Raw genomic sequence first — 16,251 nt, 5'->3', positions numbered from 1 at the left:
AAGGTGGCGCTAAACCGCTGAGCCACCCGGGCTGCCCAATTAATGATAATGTAATTAAAATTTGTGATTTAATTCTGTTGGGGAGATAGAAGATGTAATGTGTCTTAGGGGTAGTATAGAAGAATTCCAAAATCGAAAGTCAAGAGATAGCAGTATCAGCATGTTATTTAGAAATATGTGGTTATAAAAAAAAAAGAAATATGTGGTTGAATGTCAAAAGAAACAACTAAAGGAGTTGAGTGTCCTCTAGAAGTGGGGTTTGGCAGCGGGAAGGGGTGGGTGGGTAGGAGATTGCTGTTTATCACTATAAGCTTTGTAGACAGTTTAATTTTTTTCAACTAAATACATTTATAGGGATCCCTGGGTGGCGCAGCGGTTTGGCGCCTGCCTTTGGCTCAGGGCGCGATCCTGGAGACCCGGGATCGAGTCCCAAGTCGGGCTCCCGGTGCATGGAGCCTGCTTCTCCCTCTGCCTGTGTCTCTGCCTCTCTCTGTGTGTGTGTGTGTGTAACTATCATAAATTAAAAAAAAAATTAAAAAAGAAATACATTTATATTTTAAAAGCTCTATGGCTTCAGTAGTGCATTATTTATCATGCTAAGAGTCTGTGTTAAGGAATGAAATAATGGTTCCTGTAGATTTGAGGCACAGCTTTAGGTGACTGACTGCTAGGACTGGCTCTGCTGCTCTCTTACCCACAGCACACAGACCAGATCTGCTGACCCACAGGTCTTGAGGTTGACATCCAGGCCCTCCACAGTCCTGACAGACTTCCTCATCCTTAGCTTCTATATCTTAGTTCTTTATCAATAATATCAAGCTGCTTGGGGTCCTTCATACACATCACGGTTATTCATGTCTTGATGTCTTTCTCATCCTCTTCCCACTTCCTGGACTCCTTTGATACATGAATCATCTGGTAATCCATCTTCTTCCCTGGATAACTCCTATTCAGCACCATGTCCCAGCCTGGAGTCTCCTCTTCCCTCACATGATTAGGTGTCCTTTGGTTCAGTTTCCATGGCAATGTACACATATTTATCTTTTTTCATGGGCAGACCTTTGAACAGTTATCTATTTATACATAGGTTTTCCTTACCAGCTCATGAGCAACTTGAGGTTTGAGACCATATCTTACTCAAGTTTGAGTCCCAGGGCCCAGTGCAGGATTCATCATGGAGGAGTCATTCATTTTGGCTGCTAAACTAACCAACAGGATTGTAACATACTTTCTTTCTGTTCACAGTCTCCAATAAGTGGTTCCATGAACGAGGACAGGAATTCTTGAGGCCATGTGGATCAACAGAAGTTGACTGACTTCCTTTTCTGCCCTTCCCGGCCCCACAGCCCATGTCGTCCTCAAGTTCCACATGACAGACACCTTTGTATTTTCCAGGCCCTGTCACTCAGGTCTTTGTTGGAGTGAATGTTTGTCTGGAGCAAAGGGAGAGCCGACTGGGGAGGGTCCTGGGTGACCTGGGTCCCGACCTCTCTGGTCAGCCTGTGCCACCTCTGGCCACCTTGGGTCAGAGTGGCTGCAGCAGAGTAAGGCTGTCTAGCACCTAGCAAGGTGCCTTTGTACCTCAGATGTTTTAGGTGTGAGGTGTTTCAGTGAACCAAAGTTCTGATACCTTGTTTACATGTTTGTTTTTATGGCATTTCTATCAATGTGGCTTTAACCAAAAAATAAAATGTCCCTGCCGGAAGCCTTAAAGAGCCTTATTCGGAGTATTTTTTAAATATGGGGGAACTTATACCAAGTTCGCTATTTCTTTCCTATGCATCTCCTCTGTAGAGGCAGAATCTGGGTAGTGAATACTTTAGTGGCAAAACCTTGACCTTGGGTTCTAGATGTGGTTTCAACACTTATATTTCTAAGCTTCAGTATCCTTTCTGGAAAGTGAGGGAAATAGTCTCACCTTGCCTTTTAGAGAATATAGTGATCGTGTATATTCATGACTATTTTGCTGTTAGAATTTGAAATATTTTTTTTTGAAATTTCTTAAAAATTTTAAGATACACACAGAACTGTTTATGAAACGTAAATATACAATGTAAAGAATATGAAGGTGAACATGAGCAATGATGTGACCAGGTTAGAGAAGAGATCGTTTTCAAATCTATACCTTAGGAGACCCTTGTAATCCTTTCCTGGATCATATCTCCTATCCTGCTTCCAGTACCTTGGTGGTAACCATTGTCTAGTTGTTTGTGGCAGTTATTCCTTTGTTTGTTTGTAATTTTATTACCTGTGTCTACATCCTTAAATTAAGGATCATTTTGTTTTCCCTGATTTTGAATGTTTTGTAAATAGAATCATCTATTTTTACAGGTGTTGGGCTTCTTTTGTTTGACAGTTTTTAAGATTCATTTATGTTATATAGCTCTAGTTTGTTTTAATTTGTAGAGTTGCTTCATTTTGTTAATGTATATGGTAGGACAGTACTTAATATAGCCAGTATACTGTTGATAAGATATTTGAATTGGTTTCATTCTTTGTATGTTATGAGTAATGCTGCCATTTGTATTTTTATACATGATTCCTGGTACACATAAGCACATTACTGAAGAATATATATCTAGCAGTAGAAATGTGGAGTCTTAGTAGTTTTCAGATTTACCATATAACAAACATATTCCAGGGTGGTTATTCATATTCTCACCAGGACTGAATGAGAGTTGTTATCCCAATTTTCTCTAATATCTGGTACTGTCCTGCTTCTCCATTTTAGCTAACTTGTTACATGCATAGTATTGTCTATTTTATTTTTATTTTATTTTTTAAAGATTTTATTTATTCATGAGAGACCCACAGAGAGAGGCAGAGACTTAGTAGGACTTGTCCCACGACCCCAGGATCACGTCCTGAGCCAAAGGCATACACTTAACTGCTGAGCCACCCAGGTGCCCCAGTGTTATCTATTTTAACATAATTACTGATGACATCGAATACCTTTTTATTAGTCATTAGTTTTCTTTAAATGTCTTTTCAAGTCTTTTTCTTACTGATTGGAATTTTTTAGTATCTTATAGACATAAACTCTTTGATGGTTATAGGTTTTGCAAGTTATTTTCCTTTTTTTTTTTTTTAAGATTTTATTTATTTATTTATTTGAGAGAAAGCAAGTGAGAAAGCACAGGCAGTGGAAGGGGCAGAGAAAGACGGAGAAACAGACTCCCCACCGAGCAGGGAGCCCAATGTGGGGCTCCATCCCAGAACCCCGAGATCACGACCTGAGCTGAAGGCTGACGCCCAACCACTGAGCCACCCAGGCATCCCTATTTTCCTTTTTCTAGTTTGTCTTTTCAGTCTTAGTTTTGTCTTCTGATGAACACAAGTTCTTGATTTTTATGTCAGATTTATCAGGCTTTTCCTCTTTGATTTATGCTTTTTATATCTTAAGAAATTATTCTGTTCTCCAAAATGATCATGGTATTTCCTATGTTTTCCAAAAGCATTATAATCTTGTCTTTCATATACCTGGGTTTTATTTTTGTTGGTACAAGGGTCTACTTAAATTCTTACGTATTTTGTTAGGATAGAATAAGCTTATGCTACATTAATAATAAAACCTCTAAACCTGGGGATCCTGGTGGCTCAGCAGTTTGGCGCCTGCCTTTGGCCCAGGGCGCGATCCTGGAGTCCCGGGATCGAGTCCCACTTCGGGCTCCCCGCATGGAGCCTGCTTCTCTCTCCTCCTGTGTCTCTGCCTCTCTCTCTCTCTCTCTCTCTCTCTCTCTCTCTCAAATAAATAAATAAATAAATAAATCTTTACAAAAAAAAAAAACTCTAAACCTCAGTGGTTTTTAATATATAAAGCTATCTCTCTTCCAAAAAGAAAAAAATCCTTGGATTTGGGTACCTGCTACTTACCTAATACCATGTAATCTTCTTCTAGTATCTTCCATTGGCAGAACCTAACAGGATGCCAGCTGGTAAGGGAATATGGGAAACACAGTTTATAGAATTGCAACTCCAGTATAACAGCAGACTATAGAAAGATTCGCTTAGAGTTGAGAAACAACAACAAAATTATTGGCATGTGGGATCCCTGGGTGGCGCAGCGGTTTAGCGCCTGCCTTTGGCCCGGGGCGCGATCCTGGAGACCCGGGATCGAATCCCACATCGGGCTCCCGGTGCATGGAGCCTGCTTCTCCCTCTGCCTATGTCTCTGCCTCTCTCTCTCTCTCTCTCTCTCTCTGTGTGTGACTATCATAAATAAATAAAAAAATAAAAATAAAATTATTGGCATGATTGGTGGGTTTTTTCCTTCCCTGTTTGATAGTCTTCAAGTTTCTTGAAAGTGTACAGTAGTATCTTTACTCAGTTTTGGAAAACTATTAAATCATTTTATTTTAATATTTTCTTTTAAAAATTTTTATTTTATTTTATTTTTTATTTTATTTATTTTATTTTTATTCTTTTATTTCAATATTTTCTGTGTTCCTTCTGGAACTTGGATTAAATGTAAATTAGATTATATCATACTGTTCTTAGTTCTTAACCTGTTTTCATATTTTTTTATAACTGCTGTATTTTGGGTAATTTTTAAATTGTTTTCTAGTTTATTCTCTTTTCTATTAAATTCACCTACGTTTTTCTTTAACCAGCTTAAAGATGTAATTCTATTATTTCCAGGCTTGCACCATTTCTGTTAAAAATTCATCTATCTTGTCCTTTTGTTGCTCTTTGAAAGTAAATTCCCCACAACCCCGTCCCCTCCCTGCTGTCTGCTTAAGATTTTTCAGTGGTTTTACTATAATGTGCCTAGTGTGGGTTTCTTTTTGTTATTTTCTGGCTTGGGGTTTACAGAGTTTCTTGAATTTGTGGGTTGTCTTTAATCAATTTTGGAAATTTCTTAGACATAATTCAAATATTGTTGCGGTCTCATTTTTTGTGTCTCTTCTGAGACTCCAATAATCTGGATGTTGGAACTTTTCACTCTTTCAGGTTTGATACTGTCTTCTGTTTCCCATTCTTTTTTTCCCACTTGTTTTCAGACTAAATATTTTCATCTGTCTTCCAGTTAATTTGTCAGTTATACTAAGTAAACCCATCTGCTGAATTCTTAATTTTAGTTCTTATATTTTTTCAGTTCTAGAGTATCTTTCCACTCAATTATTTTTAATAGATTCTAATTCTTTGGGGAACTGATCTTTTTGCTTTATTCCATGTTTTTCTTCAACTAATGAAGCCATTATTTAAAAGTTCTTGTCTGGGGCAGCCCTGGTGGCCCAGCGGATTAGTGCCCGCCTTTGGCCCAGGGCGTGATCCTGGAGACCCAGGATTGAGTCCCACATCAGGCTCCCTTCATGGAGCCTGCTTCTCCCTCTGCCTGTGTCTCTGCCTCTCTCTCTCTCTCTCTCTCTCTGCCTCTCTTGAATAAATAAAGTCTTAAAAAAAAAGTTTTTGTTTGATAACTCCATGATAAAAATTTTCTGTGGATCTTTTTTTTTTTGCCTCTTGGTTGATGATGATTTAGTCCATTCTAGACTAGTGTTTGACCAAACAACTGGTCACAACAGTCTAGGCAAGTTGACATTAAGTAATTGACTATTACATGCCCTTTTACTTCACAACTTCTGTCAGTTATACTTTAGACATTGTTTTAGTTTCCAGGATAAATAGATCGGTACTAAAAGTTGAAACCAATTACTATCTTCTTTATTTAATTAAACTTATTATAATGTTGATGTAGCTATCATAAATATGGTACACATTCCTTTTTATTTTTTTAAAGGAATCTGTACTGTATTTGTCTAATAAAATTCAAAACAAATTTACAACTTGTATGTTTGCTAGGACTGTCATAATAAAATACCACAGACTAAGTGGCTTAAACAATAGACATTTATTTTCTAACAGTCTGGAAGCTTAAAAGTCCAAGATCAGGGTGTGGGAAAGTTTGGTTGCTGAGATTGAGGTCTCTCTCTAGCTTGCAGATGGCCACTTGCTTACTATGTCCTTACTCTGGATACCCCTCAGTCTGTTTGTTATGTATGGCCTAAACTCCTCTTAAAATAATACCAGTTGTATTAATTAGAACTCACGGATAATGACCTCATTTTACCTTAATTACCTCTTAGGTAATCTCTCTCCAAATAGAGTTGCACTGCATTCCAAGGTACTTGGGGTAGGGGTGGGAATTAGAACTTCAACATATGAATTTTAGGGGAACGTACAATGCTAATTGGACACCCTGTAAATTTGAAACACTGGGACTAAAAGAAGTAACACACTTTTCCTTATTCTTTGCAAATGAAAGGTACCCATCTTGAACAAATGTGTCAATTATGTTTGCATTAAGAATGTCTTCACAACCAAAAGTTTTACTGATAATTGAAGAGATAAAAGGATATGGCCTAATAAAATTCTTTTTTTTTTTTTAATTTTTTTTTTATTTATTTATGATAGTCATACAGAGAGAGAGAGAGAGGCAGAGACATAGGCAGAGACATAGGCAGAGGGAGAAGCAGGCTCCATGCACCGGGAGCCTGATGTGGGATTCGATCCCGGGTCTCCAGGATCGCGCCCTGGGCCAAAGGCAGGCGCCAAACCACTGCGCCACCCAGGGATCCCCCTAATAAAATTCTTAAATTGGAAAAAGTATTGACAAAAAATCTTGGAGGCAGGATCATGATAATGGAACAAATACAGCAGGATATATAAGCCATTATTTCCCCCCAAAATGATATGCCAAATTTGTGCCTTATTCAGCTCATAATCTAATTTAATGTGTAAAAATCCTGCTTTCAAGGAATTAAAATATAACCTTTTTTAGTACTGAACAAAGGATATTTATGTATTTTGTGAATTCAATGAACAGATAGGATATTAAGCCTGTCCTAAAAACTACACTAAAATAGGGCAGCACCAGTGGCTCAGCGGTTTGGCACCGCTTTCGGCCCAGGGTGTGATCCTGGAGACTCGGGATCAAGTCCCGCGTCGGGCTCCCTGCATGGAGTCTGCCTGTGTCTCTGCCTCTCTCTCTCTCTCTCTCTCATGAGTGAATAAATAAAATCTTAAAAAAAAATAACTACACTAAAATACACATGAATCCTCAGGGGAATCAGGATAGAAATGCAGTCAAAGCACTTCACACAAAGATGTCTATTAAAACATCAAATGACAAAATACAGTATGCTGAAATAGCAAGTGTCTTGGTGCAAAGACATTACAAATTTTTATCTGTCTTATATAAATGGGATGATAGTTTGAACTAAGAAAAAGTTAAAGATTGTTACAATTTAAAAAACCCATGACTATATACAAAGTGTGTTGCATGCTTAATAGAAGGCCTGTCCCTTGTAACAAATGAGAGCAAGTAACTCTGAAAGTATGTTTGATTAATGTAAAACATTAGCAAGAGATGAATATACCTCCTGAACTTGAAAAGAACCTGGAAATGTACAAATCATTGATGAGTGTGTCAGCTATTAGAGGAAATGTGTTTATCAGAAGTTAAAGAGATTATAGAGGTTCAATAAATGGAGATGTCTTCAAATATTTTAGAGAACTGTTATTTTCAATGGAGAAAGGTTATTTTGTACAAATTACATCTGATTTATAAAAAAGCAACTTTGTAAAAAAAGTTTATGAGAGACACAGAGAGAGAGGCAGAGACATAGGCAGAGGGAGAAGCAGGCTCCCTGTAGGGAGCCTGATATGGAACTCGATCCCAGGACCCTGGGATCACGACCTGAGCCAAAGGCAGATGCTCAACCACTGAGCCACCCAGGTGTACCCAGAAAGCAGCCTCTTAAATAGTATCCTGATGATTTAAATCCTGTGGATATTTTTAAAAATGATTTTATTTATTTATTTGAGAGAGAGAGCACACAAGCAAGGGTAGTGTCAGAAAGAGAGAAACAGGTTCCCCCCTGAGCTGGGAGCCTGATGTGGGGCTCAGTCCCATGACCCCAGGATCATGACCTGAGCTGAAGCTGTAGACGCTTAACTGGCTGAGCCACCTAGGTGCCCCACTCCCGTAGAAATTTCATCTGAGGAAGTTTTAGGCAGCAATTTTGTAATTAAAAAATCAGGGGCACCTGGGTGGCTCAGGTGACAATCTTGGAGTCCTGAGATCCAGCCCCATATTGGGCTCCCTGCTCAGTGGGGAGTCTGCTACTCCTTTTCCTTCTGCCCCCTGCCCCACATGCTTGTGTTTGCTCTCGCTCTCCCTCTCAAATAAATGTCTTTTAAAAAAATCAGCATTGTATTTGGGTCTTTCAAAACATTCCTGTTTTTTTCTTAGTGGAATCCTATCCAAATATTGAAGTGGTCTCCAGAAACTTAAAAAAAAAAAAAACACCACCAGTTACAGTGGTGGCATCCTATAAAATAAGTCTTAATAAACTAATATTAATTATGAGTCACTTACAATTGAGGCTACTGGGTGGCTCAGGGGTTAAACGTCCACCTTCAGCTTAGGTCATGGTCTCAGGGTCCTGGGATCAAGCTCCCCATCCGGCTCCCTGCTTAGCTGGGAGTCTGCTTCTCCCTCTCTCTCCACTCTCCCCCATGGCCTCTTTCTCTCTCTCTCTCGCTTGCTCATTCGCTCTCTCCCTTTCTCATTAAGTAAACAAAATCTTAAAAAGTTAGGATTAAACAAAAATTATCTAAGATTGCACTCGATCAAGAGAAATCTTGAAAATTTTATTTATGGGCGTCCATTAAATCCAGGAAAATAAAATTGATATATTTTTTTTTTTACTTTGAGTATAAATAAAATACTTAAACTTCAAAATGTGAATTTCAAAATAACTTCTCAGCTTTTCAGTATTTAAAACTATTTGGGGAATATTAACAAAACACAGAAGCACATGCAAAAACATATGAGAGGCACATGTTTCCTTTGCCTCAGGCTTGGCACAGCGCTGCTCTTGTTTCCAAACTTGGTGTCTTAAAACTCCAGCGTTACAGTTGCCAGATTCAGCAAATAAAAATGCCGGACACCCCACTTAAACTGCAGTTTCAGATAAACAATGAATAATTTCGCATGAGCTTTACCAAAAAATTAGTTACTGCCTCTCGGAACTTCACATTTAAGTGAGCATCCTGCATATTATCTCGCAACCCTAAACGTAGTTATGTTACATGGTTGAGGAAGCTGTTTCCTTCCCGGCCCAGCTCTACTGCCCCAACGACAAGTCGTCCCTAGTGCTGCTGGTTTTGCAGGGGTGGCTCGGGCTCCCACGTGGGCAGTCACGTGGCTTCTGCGCCTCGCTGAGTGGCCAGTGGCCACCTGGCATCTCTAGTGGGCCTGGGAAACCCCGCGTCGGCACCCATCACCATTCCGGCTGCCTGTCCCCCAGCCCTCGCTTCCTCAGGGCCATTGTGCTTGCTGGTCCCTCTCCCCGGAATGTTCTCCTAGGTCGTCACAGTTACCGCCCTCATTCGCTTCAGGCTGATCAAATACCACCTTATCAGATTGGTGAAAGGCCTTATCTGATAGGTGACTGATGACTACGAGGAAGGAACGGGTCCTCATTCCCCTCCCCGTTACCCTTTGGTTTTCTTTTTTTTTTTTTTTTTTTAATTTTTTTTAAAATTTTTTATTTATTTATGATAGTCACACACACAGAGAGAGAGAGAGGCAGAGACACAGGCAGTGGGAGAAGCAGGCTCCATGCACCGGGAGCCCGACGTGGGATTCGATCCCGGGTCTCCAGGATCGCGCCCTGGGCCAAAGGCAGGCGCTAAACCGCTGCGCCACCCAGGGATCCCCCCTTTGGTTTTCTTTATAGCACTTATTGCCATCCACTAAATAATGCATTTATTTGCATATTAGCTTATGGAATAGAGGCTCCTTGAGGGAAGCAGCTCCGTCTCCCACTTCTATAGCCACAGAGCACGCGACTTAAAGGGAATTTTGGCACGGAGCTTAGTACCCGGATGAGGACTGGTGGGAGGGAATAGAGGGAGGCACCCGGAAGGGGCGGGGCTTGTTGTGGGAGCCTCCGGAAGGGGAGGTGCCAGAGGCTTCTAAAGGCTTTGGTCCTGGGGTGGTGTTTCCATGGTTGAGGTAGAGAGATGGTCAAGGGCGGCAGGCTGTGGGTGACACTGTACGTGCAGCGGCTCAGGCTTGGAGCCTGTGGCCGACTCTCCGTTCAGGCCTGTCCAGCCGGAGCAGCTGGGCAGGACCCGCTTCTGTGAGCCCTAATGGGCTCTGTTCCGGTTAGAGGCTTGCTCGTCAACAGGTGGAATAGAAGGTGTGCCCTGAGGAGGTGGGTACAGTTCCCCAGTGACTAGGACATCATTTGCAAGGCTGAGGCTGCTCTGTGGAGGTTTGTTTAACTTCTGTGCAGGTTTATTTAACTTTTGTGCGGATTCCTTAGTCACTAATACGGGGAATATAAGAAATAGTGAAAGGGAATAAAGGGGAAAGGAGAGAAAATGAGTGGGAAATATCAGAGAGGCTGACAGAACATGAGAGACTCCTAACTCTGGGAAACGAACTAGGGGTGGTGGAAGGGGAGGAGGGCGGGGGTGGGGGTGACTGGGTGACGGGCACTGAGGGGGCCACCTGGCGGGAGGAGCACTGGGGGTTATGCTATATGTTGGCAAATCAGACTCCAATAAAAAATACATATATAAAAATTTATTTTCAATGTAATATATAATATGTATATATAATTGCTTAAAATATGTAATTACATAATATATGTGTGTGTGTGTGTGTGTGTATATATATATATATATTTTTTTTTTTTTTTTTAAAGTAGGTTCCATGCCCAGGGTGGAGCCCAGCGTGGGGCTTGACCTCATAACTGTGAGGTCAAGACCTGAGCTGAGATCAAGAGTTGGATGTTCAACTGACTGAACCACCCAGGTGGCCCAAAAATAATTTTTTTTTAGAGTGTTTGAGGGTTAACAGAAGTGGAAGGAAAAGGCTATAGCTATTTGGCAAAACCAGAATTTTTTGTTTTCAGGGAGCTTTTCAGTGCCTTTCTGAAAATGCTTTTGTAATGTGGAGGATGAGCAAGCCCCTCCTGGAGGTCTCCCCTCTCTGATATTACTGTCTTTGAAAAGTCTTTCTTTCCTTACCTCGTGAATTTGCTGCCATGGAAACCTCACTACAGTATTTTTTTAAAAGTATTTTCTTTCTTTCTTTCTTTCTTTTTTTTTTTTTTTTAATTTATGATAGTCACACACACAGAGAGAGAGAGAGAGGCAGAGACACAGGCAGAGGGAGAAGCAGGCTCCACGCACCGGGAGCCCGACGTGGGATTCGATCCCGGGTCTCCAGGATCGCGCCCTGGGGCCAAAGGCAGGCGCTAAACCACTGTGCCACCCAGGGATCCCTGAAACCTCACTAAAGTATTAACCAAACCCTCTCTTGTACATTAGAGGCTCTTGGCTGTCCTCTTGTCTGTTTTCTTGATTTCACTGGTACGCTACTTAAAACTATGTGCTGTATTTACTGCCTTCTCACTCCCCTGTCTTCATTTTTGACATAGTGAGTCTATCCCAGGGAATTCCCTGAAATTGTTTGGTTAAATGGTCAGAGCCCTCCTAGTGGCCAAATTCAGGTATTTTTGACTTTTTTTTCCCCCATTAACTGAAGTACACTTCATCATTCTTGTTTTTCCCTTTTTCCCCAGCCTTCCTGCCTGGCTCTTCATCAGCCCACCTTTCTCCTGTATGTGTTCCCTAGTCTAGTTCCCTAGTGTGTGTTCCATAATCTAATTCCAGTTTCCTTTTCACAATGCTATCCTGTAGGAGGAAGGATCTTACCCACTCCTGTTGTTTTAACAACTGTCTATATGCTTATGATTTGTTAAACTGTGTTTTTTTTTTATTCACATCTTTTTCTTAAGTTCTATTCTAGGCACTTATATCCAGGTTCTTAGTGGATATATCTATCTGTTCTTTCCACATGAATCTAAAGAATGGATGCAAATTATTAAATGATCATAAATAGAACCCAAGGTAGGAAAATAGGCACTTACAGTTGCCTGTTAACCCTTGAGGTAACAGATCCTCTTGAGAATCTTAGGAAAATCAAGGACCTTCTCCCTATAAAAGTCCTCTCACACTTATTTTTGCCTCTAGTTTTGGAACTTCTCAGAGCTAGTGTAGTTCAAGAACACAGATTGGAGTAGGGCTTTCTGAAATAATGGTAATATGCATGGTGTGTTTTCGTAAATCAAGAAGATAGATTTCATAGATTAGATGCTTACAACGAGACTGCATTGTATTCTAGCTTTGTTGAGCCACTAACCCAAAGTAATATATCAGCCTTACTTTTATGGAAGCTTGATCTTTAGAAGCAACTTTAAGAAAGAAAAGTCTGGAGCCCAAGCATGATAGTTTCTGATTAACTGTGGATTGTGTGTTTCATAGTCCAAATGGGATCTACTTTACTTTGGTCAGAGGCCAGAGTGCTGCAGATCTTTCAGAAAGTGTTTGCTACTGAGAATGTGGCCTGCTCTCCTGGGGACCAGAGTACACCCGAGGTTCTGAGGCTTGCTGATGGTCTGAGCATGCAAGAATGATAGAGGTACAAGAGATTTCAGGGGTTTTCTTCTAAGAGAACCTTCCTTCTTCAGTGACTTGTAGGGCTAGTGATTTCTCAGTTCCAGAGTTATTCTTTTAATGGTGAGTGCTACTTTGATAGTCACCTTACTCTTTCCTGAGTTGAATCTCTTTTATCTCTTCTTTTGCCAATAAGCTACTTAATATTTCTTTTTTTATAATGATGAAATCTAAGGAGATTTTGGCCATTCTTTTTTTAAACCCTTCTCTTGGCTTCTGTGTCTTCTGTTTTTTGTTTTGTTTTGTTTTGGGTTTTTTTGGTGATTTTTTCCCCCATATCTCCTGGTACAACTTCTCAACTCCCCTCGTCCTCCTTTCTCACTCCTCAGTTATAGTCAGTTTCTTTGTGGCCTTGTTGCTTTCTTTGAAGGCTCATGATTGCAAATACTACCTATGAATTGATAATTCTTGAATCTTTAATTCTCATTTTTACTGCTTTCCAGCTACTAAAATGGCCCTCTGGTTCTTCCATCTTAATATATCCCAAAACAGGCTCACTTTATTTCCCTTAAATGGTTCTTACTGCTGTTTTACCTATCTTTGTGAATAGCAAACATAGCTTTCTCCTAGTCACAAATTTTTGTGTTATTTCAGATTCCATTTTCTCTCTTCACTGCTATTAATAACTATTCTTGTGAATTTCTTTCATTTTTTAACTGTACCAAGAAATTTATTTGTTTCTATTTTATTTTTATTTTTTTTTCTATTTTATTTTATTTTATTTTTCTATTTTATTTTTAATATTGGTAGTTGAGTTTAGGTATATACTTCCCATATCTATTTGATTTTTAATATTGATAGTTGAGGAGTTTAGTATATACCAAGTTTAGGTATAAGCCTTTCCATGAGGAAATAGGCTTTCTTTGTAAATTCTTAATTCCATAAGGAACATTTATGTATATGCTCCCTCTAAACAATTTAGGCAAAACAGAAACAGAGCAAGATGTTACAATGCCTTCTTCCTCCATTTTCCTCCTATCTCTAGAGCAGTGGTTTTCAACTGGGCATGATTTCACCCCCACCCTCTCTGCTTCCCCAGGAATATTTAGCAAGGTCTGAAGATAATTTTGACTGACTGAAGATAATTTGGTTATGACTGAGAGGGTTGAGGCTAGGGATAATGCTAAATGTCTACAGTATACAGAACAGACCCATGACAAAGTATTATTGGTCCCAGGTGTTAGGGCCAAGGTTGGGAAACCCTGCTCTAGAGGTAATCACTATATCTATAACTGTACTGTCTAATACTATAGACACTAGCCACATGAGGCTGTTTAAATTGAAATGAATTCAAATTAAATTAAAAATGCAGTTCCTCAGTTATATTAACTACATTTTAAGTGTTCAGTAGCTATATGTGACTCCTGAATTGAATGGTAGATTATTATTATTCCACTATTAACAGGTTTTATTAAACAATATCTTAAACATATTTTATAAAGAATGTATTTCACATAAATAGAATCACATCATACATGTCCTTCTACAGTTTATTTTTGTTAATATGTCTTGAAGGTTTTTCTGTTCTTAGTATATATAACTAAATGTTGAAATTTAGTGGTCTTGTGAAATAATTCAATTTCATAATTCAGCAATATATTATTTTACTTTAAAAATATTTTATTTACTTATTCATGAGAGACAGAGAGAGAGAAGCAGAGACATAGACAGAGGGAGAAGCAGGCTCCCTATAGGGGAGTCTGATGGTGGGACTTGATCCCAGGACCCTGGGATCATGACCTGAGTCAAAGGTAGGCACTGAACTACTGAACCACCCAGGTGCCCCTGTAATTTTACTTTTTAGAAAGTTTGTGTTTGAATATCATGTATTCTTTTTCATCTAGCTTATTTTACTTGGTGTTATGTGGGGGCTTTTTTGCACTTCAATTTTTAATTTTTAAAAAAGATTTTATTTATTTATTTGACAGAGAAAGAGCACAAGCAGGGGGAGTGGCAAGCAGAGGGAGAGGGAAAAGCAGGCTCCCTGCTGAGCAAGGAACCCAGTGCAAGGCTTGATCCCTAGGATCCTAGGATCATGACCTGAGCTGAAGGCAGATGTTTCACTGGCTAAACTACCCAGGTGCCCCTTCAATTTTTAAATTTTAAACATTTACTTGTTTTTTAAATTCCAGTTTAATTAATGTACAGTGTTATAATCATTTCAGCGTACAATATTGTGGTTCAGCAATTCTGTACAGTATTCTGTGCTCATCACAATAAGTGTACTCTTCATCTACTTCACCTATTTCACCCATTCCCTCACCCCACTTCCTGTCTAGTAACCACAAGTTTGTTCTCTGCAGTTAAGAGTCTGTCTTTTGGTTTGTTTCCTTTTTTCTTTGATCGTTTGTTTTTGTTTCTTAAATTCCACTTATAAGTGAGATCATATGGTATTCTTTTCTTTGACTTATTTCACTTAGTACTATACCCTCTAGATCCATCCATGTTGTTGCAATTTTATTTTATGGCTTAGTAATATCCTTTCATTGTAAATATATACACCACATCTTTTTTTTTTTTTTCCAAGATTTTATTTATTTATTCAAGAGAGAGAGAGAGAGACAGAGGGAGAAGCAGGCTCCATGCAGGGAGCCTGATGTGGGACTTGATCCCGGGACTCCAGGATCACGCCCTGGGCTGAAGGCAGGTACTAAACCGCTGAGCCACCCAGGGATCCCCCACACCACATCTTCTTTATCCATTCCTGTATCACTGGACACTTGGGTTGCCTCCCTATTTTGGCTATGGTAAATAACACTTCAATAAACATAGGGCTCACATATCTTTTTGAATTTGTGTCTTTGTTTTCTTTGGTAAATGCAAAATAGAGTTTTTCTTTTTTTAATTTGTAACTTCCATGCTAGTTTTTAAGTAGCTGCACTGATTTGTATTCCCACCAAGAGGCAAGAAGTTTTCTTGTCCTCTTCGTTGTCATCCTTACTTATTGTTCCTTGTGTTTTTGAGTTTAGCCATTCCAACAGGTGTGAGGTGATATCTCATTGGGGTTTTTATTTGCATTTCTCTGGTAATGAGTGATATTGAGCATCTGTTCATGTGTCTTTTGGTCACCTGTATGATGTCTTCTTTTTTTTTTTTAATTTTTTATTTATTTATGATAGTCACACAGAGAGAGAGAGAGAGAGGCAGAGACACAGGCAGAGGGAGAAGCAGGCTCCATGCACCGGGAGCCCGACGTGGGATTCGATCCTGGGTCTCCAGGATCGCGCCCTGGGCCAAAGGCAGGCGCCAAACCGCTGCGCCACCCAGGGATCCCTGTATGATGTCTTCTTTGGAGAAATGTCTGTCATGTTCATGTCTGTTCTCTGGCCCATTTTTAATTGGATTATTTGTGTGTGTGTGTGTGTGTGTGTGTGTGTTTAAAGATTTTATTTATTTATTTGACAGAACACAAAGAGGGTGAGTGGCAGGGAGAGGGAGAAGCAGGCTTCCTACTGAGCAGGGAGCCTGATGCAGGGCTTGACCCCAGGATCCCAGGATCATGACCTGAGCTGAAGGCAGACGCTTAAGCTACTGAGGCCACCAAGGTGCCACTGGATTATTTGTTTCTTTGTGTGTGTTGTATAAGTTCTTTATATATAGATACTAACAATTTATTGGATACATATTTACAAATATCTTCTCTCATTCACTAGGTTTTCATTTTGTTTTGTTGTTTCCTTCACTGTGCAGAAGCTTTTTATTTTGATGTAGTCC

At 39.7% G+C, this 16,251-nt stretch overlaps 2 protein-coding genes across 15 annotated transcripts in view; both read left to right on the top strand.

The window, feature by feature from the left end:
- P4HA2 (prolyl 4-hydroxylase subunit alpha 2) overlaps positions 1–1,713 on the top strand; it is a 33,107-nt gene extending 31,394 nt beyond the window's left edge. For all 7 annotated transcript variants that reach the window (XM_077911596.1, XM_077911601.1, XM_077911600.1 and 4 more), the window contains one exon: positions 1,246–1,713. In XM_077911596.1, the coding sequence (XP_077767722.1) occupies positions 1,246–1,316 (71 nt within the window). In that variant the 3' untranslated portion in view covers positions 1,317–1,713. The remainder of the gene's footprint in view (positions 1–1,245) is intronic.
- Positions 1,714–9,939: 8,226 nt separating this feature from the next.
- Positions 9,940–16,251, top strand: part of LOC144322066 (uncharacterized) — a 184,346-nt gene continuing 178,034 nt past the window's right edge. For 2 of the 8 annotated variants that reach the window (XM_077911593.1, XM_077911592.1), the window contains exon 1: positions 9,949–10,226. In XM_077911593.1, coding sequence (XP_077767719.1) covers positions 10,162–10,226 — 65 coding nt within the window. In that variant the 5' untranslated portion in view covers positions 9,949–10,161. Of the gene's footprint in view, positions 10,287–12,090; positions 12,601–16,251 lie in introns of those variants that run through there. The other 6 variants (XR_013387624.1, XR_013387626.1, XM_077911595.1 and 3 more) reach the window with 6 other exon arrangements.

The sequence above is a fragment of the Canis aureus genome, chromosome 10, assembly GCF_053574225.1.
Source record: "Canis aureus isolate CA01 chromosome 10, VMU_Caureus_v.1.0, whole genome shotgun sequence".
In the NCBI taxonomy this organism is placed as follows: Eukaryota; Metazoa; Chordata; class Mammalia; order Carnivora; family Canidae; genus Canis; species Canis aureus.
This window is presented reverse-complemented; position numbering and strand designations above follow the sequence as displayed.